The following is a 14,612-nucleotide window of genomic DNA, read 5'->3' on the forward strand; positions in this document are numbered from 1 at the left end:
GTGCGTTGGCAAATCGGGGTAATAAGGAGTTATTGGCAGCCCATAGCTGCCAATAAGTCCTAGATTAATCATGTCAGGCGTCTATGAGACACCTTCCATGATTAATCTGTAAATTACAGTAAATAAACACACACACCCGAAAAAAATCATTTATTAGGAATAAAAAACACAAACATATACCCTGGTTCACCACTTTAATCAGCCCCAAAAAGCCCTCCTTGTCCGGCGTAATCCAGGATGCTCCAGCGTCGCTTCCAGCGCTGCTGCATGGAGGTGACCGGAGCTGCAGCAGACACAGCTGCTCCGGTCACCTCCACGCAGCTAATGAAGACAGCCGGGAGATCAGCTGAGCTGTCAGTGAGGTTACCCGCTGTCACTGGATCCAGCGGTGGATGCAGCGGTGGCCGCGGGTAACCTCAGTGACAGCTCAGCTGATCGCGCTACTCACCTCCGCTCCGGTCATCTCCAGTCAGCAACTGAGGTGAGTAGCGCGATCAGCTGAGCTGTCACTGAGGTTACCCGCGGCCACCGCTGCATCCACCGCTGGATCCAGTGACAGCGGGTAACCTCACTGACAGCTCAGCTGATCTCCCGGCTGTCTTCATTAGCTGCGTGGAGGTGACCGGAGCAGCTGTGTCTGCTGCAGCTCCGGTCACCTCCATGCAGCAGCGCTGGAAGCGACGCTGGAGCATCCTGGATTACGCCGGACAAGGAGGGCTTTTTGGGGCTGATTAAAGTGGTGAACCAGGGTATATGTTTGTGTTTTTTTTTCCTAATAAATGATTTTTTTCGGGTGTGTGTGTTTATTTATTGTAATTTACAGATTAATCATGGAGGGTGTCTCATAGACGCCTGACATGATTAATCTAGGACTTATTGGCAGCTATGGGCTGCCAATAACTCCTTATTACCCCGATTTGCCAACGCACCAGGGCAAATCGGGAAGAGCCGGGTACAGTCCCAGAACTGTCGCATATAATGTATGCGGCAATTCTGGGCGGCTGTTGGCTGATATTGTTAGGGTGGGGGGCTCCCCATAACGTGGAGCTCCCCATCCTGAGAATACCAGCCTTCAGCCGTATGGCTTTATCTGGCTGGTTTTAAAATTGGGGGGGACCGCACGCCGTTTTTTTTATTTATTTATTTATTTCACTACACAGTATAGACACGCCCACCGGCTGCTGTGATTGGGTGCAGTGTGACACCTGTCACTCAGCGTGGGGGGCGTGTCTCACTGTAACCAATCATAGGCGCCGGTGGGCGGGGAAAGCAGGGAATACGAGATTGTTTAATGGGCGGCCGGCTTTTTCAAAACAGTAAAAGCCGCCGGAGCAGTGTGAATGCCGTGCAGCGCCGGGGATCGGGGATCGGTGAGTATGAGAGAGGGCTGCTCAATTCAGTTACTCAGGAGTTTAGTGGTCACCGGTGAGTCCTTCACTGGTGACCGCTAATCAGGGCGCGACACAGACAGAGCCGCAGCATGACCATGAAGTCGGGTGAAGTTCACCCGAGTTCATTCTGACAGTGCGGCTCTGTCTGTGTCTGCTGTCATCTGCCATTCAGCTCTGCTACATGGCTGTCTGTGTCTGCTGTTAGCGGCCATGTAGCAGAGCTGAATGGCAGATGACATAGTAAAAACGCATCCCTACACATTACACACGCTTGGCAAGTCAATAAATAAAGAAAAAAAAGGGTGCCCAATGCATACGTCACAGATCACATGATCTAAAGGATCGCACACAAAATTGATCAATTTAACATAGACTACTAACGCACGTGTGACAGCAAATGAACGACCAACGTGCAATCTCATAAGATCCCGTATGCAACCTGGGCGTGTCACATCGCATACGAGATCGCATCCCTAATTGTAAGGTGTAAAGCTGGCTTAAAAGGCATAAAGTTAAAGATAACACATTTCCTTTGTATTTTAGTCCCCGCCCCAATTTTTTTTTTAATCTTTTACATGTTAAAATTAACAAAAAAGGGAAATGGGACAATGCAAAAGATTTGGCACCCTGCATGGTTAGTACCTAGTAGCACCCCCTTTGGCAAGTATCACAGCTTGTAAACGCTTTTTGTAGCAGCCAAGAGTCTTTCTATTCTTGCTTGAAGGATTTTCATCCATTCTTCCTTGGAAAAGTCTTCCAGTTCTGTGATATTTCTGGCTCGTCTTCCAGTTCTGTGAGATTTCTGGCTCATCTTCCAGTTCTGCAAGATTCCTGGCTCGTCTTGCATGTACTGCTCTGCCTTGGAAACGTCTTCCAGTACTGTGAGATTTTTGGCTCGTCTTCCAGTTCTGTAAGATTCCTGACTCATCTTGCATGCACTGCTCTTCCTTGGAGACGTCTTCCAGTTCTGTGAGATTCCTGGCTCGTCTTGCATGCACTGCTCTTCCTTAGAGATGTCTTCTACTTCTGTGAGAAATTTCATTGAATCCAGTCTTCTCTCTACCCTGAAATGTTCCTCGTGCCATTGACTGCAACACAACCCCAAAGCATAATTGATCCACGCCCATGCTTAATGGTTAGCGAGAGGTACTTTTCCTGAATTTGTGTGTCTTTTTTTCTTCACATATATCTTTTATTATTGTGGCCAAAGAGTTCTATTTTAACCTAATTGATTCACAGGATTTGTTTCCAAGATGCATCAGGCTTGTTTAGATCTTCTTTTGTAGACTTCTGACATTGAATTTTATGGTGTGGATGCAGGAGAGGTTTTCTTCTGATGACGGACATATTTGTGCAGTTGTCTATGAACAGTAGTACCACAGAACCACTATCTCAGAACAATGTACCACAAATCCAGTGTCTGCTAAATCTTCCTGAAGGTCTTTTGCAGTCACGCAGGGGTTTTGATTTTCTTCTCTAGCAATCCTATGAGCTGCTCTCACAGAAATTTTGCTTCGTCTTCCAGACCTTATCTTGACCTCCGCTGTTCCTGGTAACTGCAATTTCTTAATTACATTTTGGACTGAGGAAAGGGCAACTTGGAAACACTTTGCTATTGTCTTATAACCTTCTCTTACTTTGTGGCCCTCCACCATTTTCAGAGTGCTAGGCAGCTCCTTAGAAGAACCCATGGCTTTTGTTTTTTGCCACAAGGTTAGTGGAGGCTAGGTTTTTATAAAGCTGTGAAATGTAAAGTACCATGGAATAAATGGGGCTTTAACAATATATAATAATAATAATAATAATAATAATAATAAAAAAAAAGAAAACTAAACGATGATAGTGAACGAGCCCTAACCCTAACAGGCTAATTAAGGTCTGAAACCTTGGTCAAAGTTATCTGAGTACAAAAATCTCCAAGGGTGTCTAAACTTTTCCATCGGCTCATTTTCCTTTATGTAATTTATAAAATGTAGAAGATTAATTTTTTTTTGTCTAAAATACAAAGGAAATGTGTCATCTTTAAGTTTATGCCTTTTAGAGACAATATCATATTCAACCTGCTTTAACTGTTCACAATAAAAGTAATTTTGACAGGGGTGCTCAAACTTTTGCATGCCATTGTATTTGAGCAGCCAAAGCTGAGCAAAAATTTCAGCATGCAGTTTTTAAAATCACCACTAGAGGGCACAAGAAAACTTGTGCTCCATTCATGCAGTTGTCAGGCTGAAAAGTTCTTGTCTGAGTGGTCCCTGAGACCCCCACATCCGAAGGATGACTCGCATAGTACTGTCAGTATATTATCACCTCCACCGCTAGGGATTTTGTAATATAACGCTTCATTATATGGGCAGATCACTGCTATATGAAGCCGTTCTGATATCACAAGGCACCCGGTGCCTCGGGCCTCAGGAGGCTGAACGTTATTTAAGAATGGATATAAGCATTCTAAGCAAATGACATAAGTTAGTAATTACCTTTATGGAACCAAGGAAGATAATAAGGGCAAGAGACGCTGGTGATGGCTCCGGGTACGCCATCCGGCCAGCACGCGTACATATCAAACGTGCGATTACAATGCAGACCTATAAGGAGGGGAGTGAAAATCAAGAAAGTCAGAAGACGCAAAGATGGGATCCATGGAACAGAGGTCACTTTACAATATAGTAAATGGAAAACAGTCAAGGACTTCATTCTGGACCTGTGCCCCCAGTCTATTCCTTGGTGGAGAGCCATTAGTTGGACCACCACTGATCCTATCAATATCCCATTCATGTGCAATTGATGATTTAAACCGCTTCAGTTTTTATTTTTATTGGCAGAACTTTACTTTATTCTCCGTTTTTTTCCTTGCAAAACCATATTTTTTTTCAATGGCACTTTTTACCCTTTAGGCTATGTGCGCACTTTCCGCACTTTCCGTTTTCAGGTGCGTTTTGGGTCCTTTTTGAACTGCAGCGTTTTTGTGCCCAAATGCATGCCTTTTGGTTTTCCATTAAAGACCATGAGAATTCATGATTTCTTGTGCGCACTTTGCGTTTCAAAACGCATCTTAAAATTTGCATAAGTTTGGTCAAAAACCATGCGTTCAGAAAAGGACCCTGACAATTGTTTTTGCCATTTGTGGTGCGTGTTTTGGGTCCTTTTTGAACTGCAGCGTTTTTGTGCACAAATGCATGCCTTTTGGTTTTCCATTAAAGACCATGAGAATTCATGATTTCTTGTGCGCACTTTGCGTTTCAAAACGCATCTTAAAGTTTGCATAAGTTTGGTCAAAAACCATGCGTTCAGAAAAGGACCCTGACAATTGTTTTTGCCATTTGTGGTGCGTTTTGATAACAGTGAAGTCAATGAGAAGCAGCAAAACGCAGGCAAAATCAAAATTCCAGCGTTTTACCTGCTTTTTCAGTGCAGAAAACATGTGTTTTGGACTACCAAAACGCATGCTTTTCGGACATCAAAATAAAGATTTCATATGTCCCTTTACACACACACATAGTCCGACAATTAAATTTAAGAATAATATGCATTTATTGCTATTTTATCATTAAAATGTATAATATATAATTTTATTAAATATATCTATAATATATAATATATATATATATATATATATATATATATATATATATAATATATATAATATATATATATATAATATATAATATAATATATATATAAATATATCTATAACCGCTGTAATTTTATTAAATATATCTATAATATATAATATATATATATATATATATAATATATATAATATATATATATATATAATATATAATATAATATATATATAAATATATCTATAACCGCTGTAATTTTATTAAATATATCTTTTTCCATTATTTTTCACTTTAATATAGATTTGTCCCCTTTTTTTCTCTTTTTTCATTGTGTTTGACTTTTTAAACTTTATTTAGTTGTGTCTTGATGTTCAAAACGCATCTGTCAAAACGCAAGGGAAAAGCATGAAAAAAGCGCTGAAAATGCATCTAAAACGCGGTAAATACGCATGCGTTTTCTGCGCTAAATTTCTGGAGAAGGCAACTTTGGCTAAATCAATTAAGGCTAAAACGTGCGTTTACAACTGCATGTAGGACGACGGAAAGTGCGCACATAGCCTTAATATACCATATAATATTTTGGAAAAATAAAAAAAATCTTTGTTGAATAGAAATGCAAAAAAAAAAGTTATTCTTTAGGGTTTTGTTTTTATGCCATTCAACATGAGTGTCACATGTGAGAGACAGTCATGTGGTTTCTGGCAATAGAAGGTCACAGCGTTTGGCTGCACAGAATGATCCCTGACTTTCTGTTGTTCCTGCTGTCAGTCTTCATTGTACTAGGTAGCTTTCATGCTGGATTTTCCTTTATTCCCCTTTAGGACCCAGCTAAGATCTTCTTTTGTCCAGCTGCTGATTATCAGTATTCTCCTTGTGCTTAAATACTCCCATCTTCCCTGGACTAGTGCTGGTGATACTATTGAGTTCATTCAGCTCTCGTTGCAAGCAGGTGGCTTGTACTCCTCTGTAGTATTGTTGCCGAAACTCTGCTGAACTTCTACTGTGTCATCTAATGATAAGTAGTTCATGCTTCCCCCCTGTGTGTCCTCCTTGTGTCTAATATAGTGTTTAGTTGGGGTTGATGAAGAGCTCATCCCATCATCCCTATTTAGGGTCCAGCACTAGGGATACCTAGGGTCAGGTGTCCTGCTCGGCGATAGGTGCAGAACCTATCTAGGGTGGTGAGGGACCCCAGGGCCAAGCAGTAGGTTTGGTCAAGGTCACCATCTTCCTCTTCCCTAGACACAGGGGCCCCCTTCCCTTCCCTTTCGCCATTTGCTTGGTACTTGCCAATGAGGCAAACTAGACATGTTAACTGTATTCTGCCGGCCAGCACAATTACTGATATCCCAATTTTATATAGTTTTTTATGTTTTACTAAAAGGAATGTAATATTGGTGCATATAACTTTTTTCATTTCTTTTGGCAACAGGACAATTAAAAATGGCAATTAAAAATAAATCAGATTTTTACGGACATAGTGTTACCAATTTTTTTTTTATTATTATTTTCAGAATGGGTAAAGCCCCGGTGGACTTTAACTTGTGATTACTAGTGATGAGCGAGCATGCTTGTTACTACTCGGTACTCGCACGAGTATCACTGTACTCGGGCTACTCGGCGGGGACCGAGTAATCTCGCGATACTCGTGCTGTACTCGTGGTCTTCATTTCTGCATGTTGGCGCTCTTTTGAGAGCCAGCCCTCATGCAGGGATTGGCTGGCAGACCACTGCAATGCCACAGCCCTGTTAGTTGTGGAATTGCAGTGATTGGCCGGCCTGCACAGCGTGACCGAGCCTTTATACCGGCCGGCGCGCTGTGCTCTGCTCACAGCCATCCAGACAGTCAGTGCAGGGAGAGGGTCGCTGCTTCAGGGAAAGGTTTGCGGCCCTTTATAGCTATTTCCGTAGCAGGGCTGCAAACAGTGTGACCAAAAGTCCTTCTCAGGACTATTCTAGTTGTATACAGGCAGGCAGGGTATAGCCAGGTCGGAGTACAGTAGCAGAGTCCTTCTCAGGACTATTGTTGCTGTATACAGGCAGGGCAGGCAGGGTATAGCCAGGTCGGAGTACAGTAGCAGAGTCCTTCTCAGGACTATTGTTGCTATATACAGGCAGGGTATAGCCAGGTCGGAATACAGGCTAGTGACCAGAAGAGTCCTTGTCAGGACTATTGTAGCAGTATACAGGCAGGCAGGCAGGGTATATAGCCATTCCTAGTGGTGACCGTATACCAGCCTTCATCATATCTGGGGCTGGTGTACACAGTCTAAAACAGTCCAGATAGTGTCAGACTTCTCAGTAATTGTCGCTCCTAAAAACCTGTGTTAGGTTCTTAGTGCGTCCGTGCTTGCATTTAAAAACCGCACGTGTGTGCCTGTCGGTGGCAGCGTACAGGTGCACGTGTGGCGCCCCTGACCTGGTCAGGCACCACTGAGTACTGCACCCATGCTGGGGACAGTACAATACAGGTAATCCAGAAGGCTGACAGGGGTGTGGAACACAGGCGCATAGTGATCAGGTCTCACACATGTACCTTTGAGAGGACCCCTGGGGATCCCAGGAGGGGGCAAGCCTTCACCTTCACTGGAATAGTGGAGGGGGTAGAGCCTCCATCTCCTCTCAAGGGGTGTGGTGGAGAGTCTGGTTGCTAGGTGGCGTAGGCAAGAACAGGAGAGGAGGAGCAGTGAGCCAGTTCAGTGTAGAGTCCAGGGAGCTCAAGTGAGGAGCAGATCCCTGGAGCTGTGCAATCTGACAGCGTCCGCGCAGTGGCTATTGACGGGGGAGAACGGTCAACTAGGAGTGCTGCCTGAAAGCCAGCTTCAGCTAGGGAGTGCAACGGAGTGGGAAGTAAGGAGACTGCTAGAGAGCACCAGGCCCAACCGGGCGGCAGATCCCGAAGCGGGGATAGATTCAACTTTCTTCTGCTAAACCTGCCGGTGTGGGGCTCTTAAATCCCACACCACAACACTACAAAAGCCGCAGCCACGTAACCACAAGTTAGGGCCCATAGGTCATAGGAGGCAAGCAGCTGGAGTGGCCTGGTCCGGGGAACAAGCACACGGCGAACAAGAAGGGGAGAGAGGCTTGGAGCATCTTCCCTGGGTGACCCCCATAGGGACTCAAAGTCGGGGTTACCCCAAACCACCAAGGGCTAAGGAAGGCGAGTCAGTAGTCACCCTCATAAAGTCAGCCTGAAGGATACCTGGTTCCACCTGGTTCGTCCCAGCTACGCCCGGGTTACTCACCCTGCCATCAAATGTGAGTAAAAACCCTGAAAGACACTCTGCCTGTGTGGTCATTCTGCGACTTGTAGTACTACGCATCTACACCGGGCCCTGGGGCTTGCCTCACTCTCAGGAGGCTACTACATCTGACTGCACATATCATCAGCCCCAGGCACCCCTAACCTGCAGTGGCGGTCCCCACTGACCGCAATACTGAGAGTGGCGTCACGATCAAAACCGAAGATTCCCTACCTGTGACCAGCACCAGCTACGTGGAGTCCCTGAAGGTATGCACCGACACAACACCGGTGGGGCTTCACATCTGGCGTCACGAACAGGATAAGGACTAGACCTGTTAAGACAGGTGACCATGTGCCTAGGCGGTCCGCTTGAAAAATTGGAAGCGCCGCCATATTGCCACCATGAAAAGCGCGCTGAAAAACAACAGCAGCCCGCGCTGGAAGAAGTTACCGCCCACGAAGAGGTGTGGCTACCCAGAGATCCCCTGCAGAGTCCTGACCTCGCTGATGAAGAAAGCGGAAGCGTCCAGAAACGGCGAGAGAGAAGGGAAGCCACAAACCTGCTGCTGCGGAGAGCAGAAATGGAATCCAGACGCGGATACCCAGAACCAGGCTCTGCTGCCTGGTGGTGCCGGGAGCTTGCCATCTTCTGCGACCAGCTGGAGTCCAGGATTGTGCGACAGCTCAGGGAAGAACGCACGGAGCTCCTGGAGATGGCTGCGGCGGTGCGGACCTACGAGGAGAGAGCCGCGCGGAGCCTGCCGGATCGAGCGGCGACGACGATTCAGACCCCGATGGGTGAGTCCGGTGTTGCCCCGGCTAGAACAAGTGCCCCGACCCTAGCTGCTACGACCGCGGTCCCAGAGGAGGCGCCCGGTGCGGCGACGCTGAGTGAGGCCGCAGCCACGCTAGGTGCGGCCCGCCAAGCCCAGGCCGCTGCAGCGATGCCCCGCCTGTCCCGCAGGGCTCCGACCACCACGGCAGTGCTCATCCGTGCTGCAGGTGTGACGCTGACCCAGGCTGCCACCCTGCTGAACCCGGTCCGCCAAGACCCCAACGCAGCAGCGACGCTCGTCCGCGCCGCAAGTGATATGCTGAACCAGGCCGCAGCCCCGCCGGGTGCGGCCCGCCAAGCTCCGATCACTGCAGCGACGCCCGGCTCAGCCTGCACGGACCCCATCGAGGCTGCGACGCCAAGTGAGACCGCGGCTGCAGTGTCCAGTCCGGCCCGCCAGGAACCGGCCGCGACAGAAACGCCAATTCAGGCCGCCGCCATACAGGGCGCGGCCCGCCAAGACCAGGCCGCCGCAGCGATGCCCTGCCCGGCCCGCCAAGACCAGGCCGCCGCCATGACAGGCGCGGCCCGCCAAGAAGAGAAGACTACCTCATCATTTTCCCCGGCCTGCAAGGCCAGAGCAGACACTGCTCCCCAGTCCACGGAGGTCCCTGATAGGAAGCCCACGCTGGGAGAGAACTCCACATACTGGCAGCTGAAGGCCGACATGGAGGCCAAGTTTCCGCAGTGGTTGGTGGATCAATACCTGCGCCCTCCGCGCACCCCCAAGGAGATTCAGGCAACCCCTGCAGTCGCGCCAGAGAGTCCACCGCCCGGACCAGCTGAGGACCACTCATCCCCAGCGCTGCCACAACCAGAGTGCAGCGAAGAACTAAGGGGGAGAGGAGGCCAGGAAGCTGAGGAGCTGACTCCGGAGCCACCGGCAGTGGAGCAATACTCAGAGCCGGAGATGTTACCCTATTCCCGTTGGGATGAGGAGGACTTGACACCGTCTGCTGACGAAGATCAGCCCAGAAACCTCACCTGGGGCCCTGCAGGCATTGAAGTAACAGCCCAGCAGAATCCAGCCCGCAAGACACGGCGCAGCAGAACACAGGTTGCTCCAGCACCACAATCCCCAGAGCAGAGAGAAGTCACGGTCAGAGACCTGGAGGAGAAAAGGTGCCTAAGAAGGTCCAAAGCCCAGGCCAGAGGACCCCTGTGTTATGGCGTAGTGGAAGATTTCAATCTGAGAAGTGGTTATGGATTCATTGTAGCCCCTGGCATCAAGGAGGGGATATTTGTTAACAGGAGAGATGTAAGCGCTCATCTGCCTAGAGGACACCCTGGCAGAAATCTAAAGATGGGAGACTCAGTTCAGTTCACCATGCATCAAGGCGAAAGGGGATTGTATGCCCTGGACGTAGCGCTATGTCCCAGCAAACCTTACAGCCATCCCATGCTACAGGAAAGACAAGAAAGACAAGAAAGACAAGAAAGAAAAGACAGAGATAAAGAACCAGATGTAGAAACAGACGAAGACCAAGAAAGGAAAGATAAAGAACCTACAGATGAAACAACCACAGACAAAGATCCTACAGATGAAACAACCACGGACGACGACGGAGAGCAAGAAAGTCACAGGTGCCGGTGCCCTACATGCCCACGCCCTGGTGAAATGGAGGAGTAGAGTAGAGAGAAGTAAAGAAATACAGCAAGTTACCAGTTGAAGTTTTGACAAGTTTTGTTTGCAACGTTTAAGAAATGCGCCCACAAAAACTATTGTGAGAAATAAACTTTAAGGCTATGAACTTGCTATAGCCACAAACTCTCGCAGTGTAAATAGTTACACCAGTGGCACCACCACCAGGGCCAGCCTGTTTAGGGGCTTGGCTCGTCTGCAACCAGGGGGGCCCGTCCGTAGAAAAGGGCCTTGGCTCACCTGCGACCAGAGAGCACGCCTGTTTATGGGGCCTTGGCTCACCACCACAAAGAGGGTACCTGGTCAGCACCAACTGTGGAGGCCGCCTCTGCATCCTGCCAGAAGAGGCTGAAGGCGCGGATCCACCAGGCCAGGTATACCCTGAAACCACCAGCCCATGAAAGCCGCCTCTACATCCTGCCAGAAGTGGCTGAAGCCGCGGCCAACGGGAGAGGAAGATTGGAGGAAAGGTCTGGGGAAACGGATGGCCCAGACCTGGTTACCAACAGGACCGGTGACCTGCCTCCTGAGAGGGTTTTGGGTGGGTTAACGGACTTGTGGGTGGAGGGTGGTGATGTATGATAACTGGTGATCTTAAAATGTTTTACCATGTTTTAATGTTTTATGCATTTTAAAATGTTGTCTTGCAGCCCGAGGACGTGCTGGTGATAACTAAGGGGGAATGTGGCGCCCCTGACCTGGTCAGGCACCACTGAGTACTGCACCCATGCTGGGGACAGTACAATACAGGTAATCCAGAAGGCTGACAGGGGTGTGGAACACAGGCGCATAGTGATCAGGTCTCACACATGTACCTTTGAGAGGACCCCTGGGGATCCCAGGAGGGGGCAAGCCTTCACCTTCACTGGAATAGTGGAGGGGGTAGAGCCTCCATCTCCTCTCAAGGGGTGTGGTGGAGAGTCTGGTTGCTAGGTGGCGTAGGCAAGAACAGGAGAGGAGGAGCAGTGAGCCAGTTCAGTGTAGAGTCCAGGGAGCTCAAGTGAGGAGCAGATCCCTGGAGCTGTGCAATCTGACAGCGTCCGCGCAGTGGCTATTGACGGGGGAGAACGGTCAACTAGGAGTGCTGCCTGAAAGCCAGCTTCAGCTAGGGAGTGCAACGGAGTGGGAAGTAAGGAGACTGCTAGAGAGCACCAGGCCCAACCGGGCGGCAGATCCCGAAGCGGGGATAGATTCAACTTTCTTCTGCTAAACCTGCCGGTGTGGGGCTCTTAAAGCCCACACCACAACACTACAAAAGCCGCAGCCACGTAACCACAAGTTAGGGCCCATAGGTCATAGGAGGCAAGCAGCTGGAGTGGCCTGGTCCGGGGAACAAGCACACGGCGAACAAGAAGGGGAGAGAGGCTTGGAGCATCTTCCCTGGGTGACCCCCATAGGGACTCAAAGTCGGGGTTACCCCAAACCACTAAGGGCTAAGGAAGGCGAGTCAGTAGTCACCCTCATAAAGTCAGCCTGAAGGATACCTGGTTCCACCTGGTTCGTCCCAGCTACGCCCGGGTTACTCACCCTGCCATCAAATGTGAGTAAAAACCCTGAAAGACACTCTGCCTGTGTGGTCATTCTGCGACTTGTAGTACTACGCATCTACACCGGGCCCTGGGGCTTGCCTCACTCTCAGGAGGCTACTACATCTGACTGCACATATCATCAGCCCCAGGCACCCCTAACCTGCAGTGGCGGTCCCCACTGACCGCAATACTGAGAGTGGCGTCACGATCAAAACCGAAGATTCCCTACCTGTGACCAGCACCAGCTACGTGGAGTCCCTGAAGGTATGCACCGACACAACACCGGTGGGGCTTCACACACGATTTGCACAAACGTGGATATAACGCACAAGTCTAGTGACTACACGTCAGCACAGCATTGCAAAATGCGCAAGGCCGTTGGCAAGGAACAAGGAAGTGGACGTGATGGTGGTGCAGGCAGGGGCCGAGGTCGTGGGCAAGCTCTAATTTCGCCACAACAAAGGGCCACATCTAGTCGCTCGCACGTCCTGTCCCAAATTCTCGGGGACCGCCGCAGTACACCGCTCTTGAACCAAGACCAGTGTCAACAGGTTGTTAGTTGGATAGCGGATAATGCTTCCAGTCAGATTGGCACCACCACAAACACTCTGTCTTCCACACGGTCAAGTGTCAGTAGCCGTGATACTGCACCGCACATTTCAGAACCTGATCCTCCTTCCTACCACCAGGCTGAGTACACGTCCTCGGACATTAATGATCCCACACTTGGACACTCGGAAGAGCTGTTCACGTTTCCATTCGCACATTCTGGCCTCTCGCCAGCTCATGTTGAAGTGGGTCATGAGGAGATCGTCTGTACAGATGGCCAAATATTTGAGCAGCCACGTTCTCACGAAGTTGGCAACGTGTCTCAACAAGGGGTGGACGATGATGAGACACAATTGTCAGGAAGTCAGGAGGAGGAGCAGGGTGCGGAAGAGGAAGACGACGTGGTGGATGATCCAGTAACTGACCCAACCTGGCAGGAGGATATGCAGAGCGAGGACAGCAGTGCACAGGGGGAGGGAGGCGTAGCATCCCAACAGGCAGTAAGAAGCAGGGTGGTGGCTCCAGGCAGAAGTCAGGCAACCGTTCCCCGGAACAACAACACGACACAAGGTGCCTGTACAAATGTTAGGTCTTCCCGAGTCTGGCAGTTTTTTAAGTTGGATCCAGATGATTCTAAAAAGGCCATTTGCAACACCTGCCGTGCCAGCATCAGCAGGGGTACCAAAACTAGCAGCCTGACCACCACCAGCATGATCAGGCACATGTCAGCCAAGCACCCGACTTTGTGGGAAGTACAACAGAGTCGAGGAGCAGTGCTTGCTGATGTCACTGCTACGTCTTCGCTTGTTGTGCATGCGAGCCAATCCCCTGTCCATGCTGCCCGCGAACAAGCCTCCTCCGGTCCTGCACCTGCAGTTGCCTACGCAAAAAGAACACCATCATCAAGCACGTCCTTGTCCCAGCGCAGCGTTCAGTTATCCATTCAGCAAACCTTTGAACGCAGGCGCAAATACACTGCCAACGCCCCACATGCCACAGTTCTAAATGCTAACATTTCGCGACTGCTTGCGCTGGAAATGTTGCCTTTTAGGCTGGTGGAGACAGAAGCATTCCGCGACCTGATGGCGGCAGCTGTCCCATGTTACTCGGTCCCCAGCCGCCACTATTTCTCCCGGTGTGCCGTCCCCGCATTGCATAACCACGTGTCACAAAACATCACACGTGCCCTGAACAACGCTGTTTCACCCAAAGTCCACCTAACCACAGACACGTGGACAAGTGCTTGTGGGCAAGGCCGCTACATCTCGTTGACGGCACACTGGGTTAATATTGTGGAAGCTGGGACCCAGTCTGAGCGAGGGACGGAACACGTCCTTCACACACCAAGGTTTGCAGGCCCTACCTCAGTCAGGGTTTCACCCACACTCTACAGCTCCGGAATGTCATGCTCTTCAGCCTCCTCCTCCTCCTGCGCATCCTCATCCACTTTACCCTCCACACCAGTCCCAAGCTGGAAGCACTGCAGCACTGCCTCGGCGAAGCGGCAACAGGCTGTGCTGAAGCTAATCTGCATAGGTGACAAACCCCACAATGCAGAAGAGGTGTGGACAGCTCTGAAACAGCATGCAGATCACTGGCTCACACCTCTGAACCTAAAGCCAGGAAAGGTCATGTGTGACAATGGCCGGAACCTGGTGGCGGCTTTGAGGCGAGGCCAGCTGACACATGTTCCATGCGTGGCCCATGTGCTCAACCTCGTGGTTCAGCGGTTTCTAAAGTCATACCCAGAGCTGTCTGATCTGCTGGTAAAAGTTCGCCGCCTGTCTGCACATTTTCGAAAGTCACCTACTGCTTCAGCTGGCCTTGCCGGCTTTCAGCGCCGTTTGCATCTT

The 14,612-nt window shown here is 49.6% G+C and overlaps 1 protein-coding gene across 2 annotated transcripts in view; it reads right to left on the reverse strand.

The window, feature by feature from the left end:
* Positions 1-14,612, reverse strand: part of LOC142245481 (glucagon receptor-like) — a 95,614-nt gene that overhangs the window by 30,651 nt on the left and 50,351 nt on the right. For both annotated transcript variants that reach the window (XM_075318213.1, XM_075318212.1), the window contains exon 4: positions 3,869-3,976. In XM_075318213.1, coding sequence (XP_075174328.1) covers positions 3,869-3,976 — 108 coding nt within the window. The remainder of the gene's footprint in view (positions 1-3,868; positions 3,977-14,612) is intronic.

Source organism: Anomaloglossus baeobatrachus, chromosome 7, assembly GCF_048569485.1.
Source record: "Anomaloglossus baeobatrachus isolate aAnoBae1 chromosome 7, aAnoBae1.hap1, whole genome shotgun sequence".
NCBI classification, from domain to species: Eukaryota; Metazoa; Chordata; class Amphibia; order Anura; family Aromobatidae; genus Anomaloglossus; species Anomaloglossus baeobatrachus.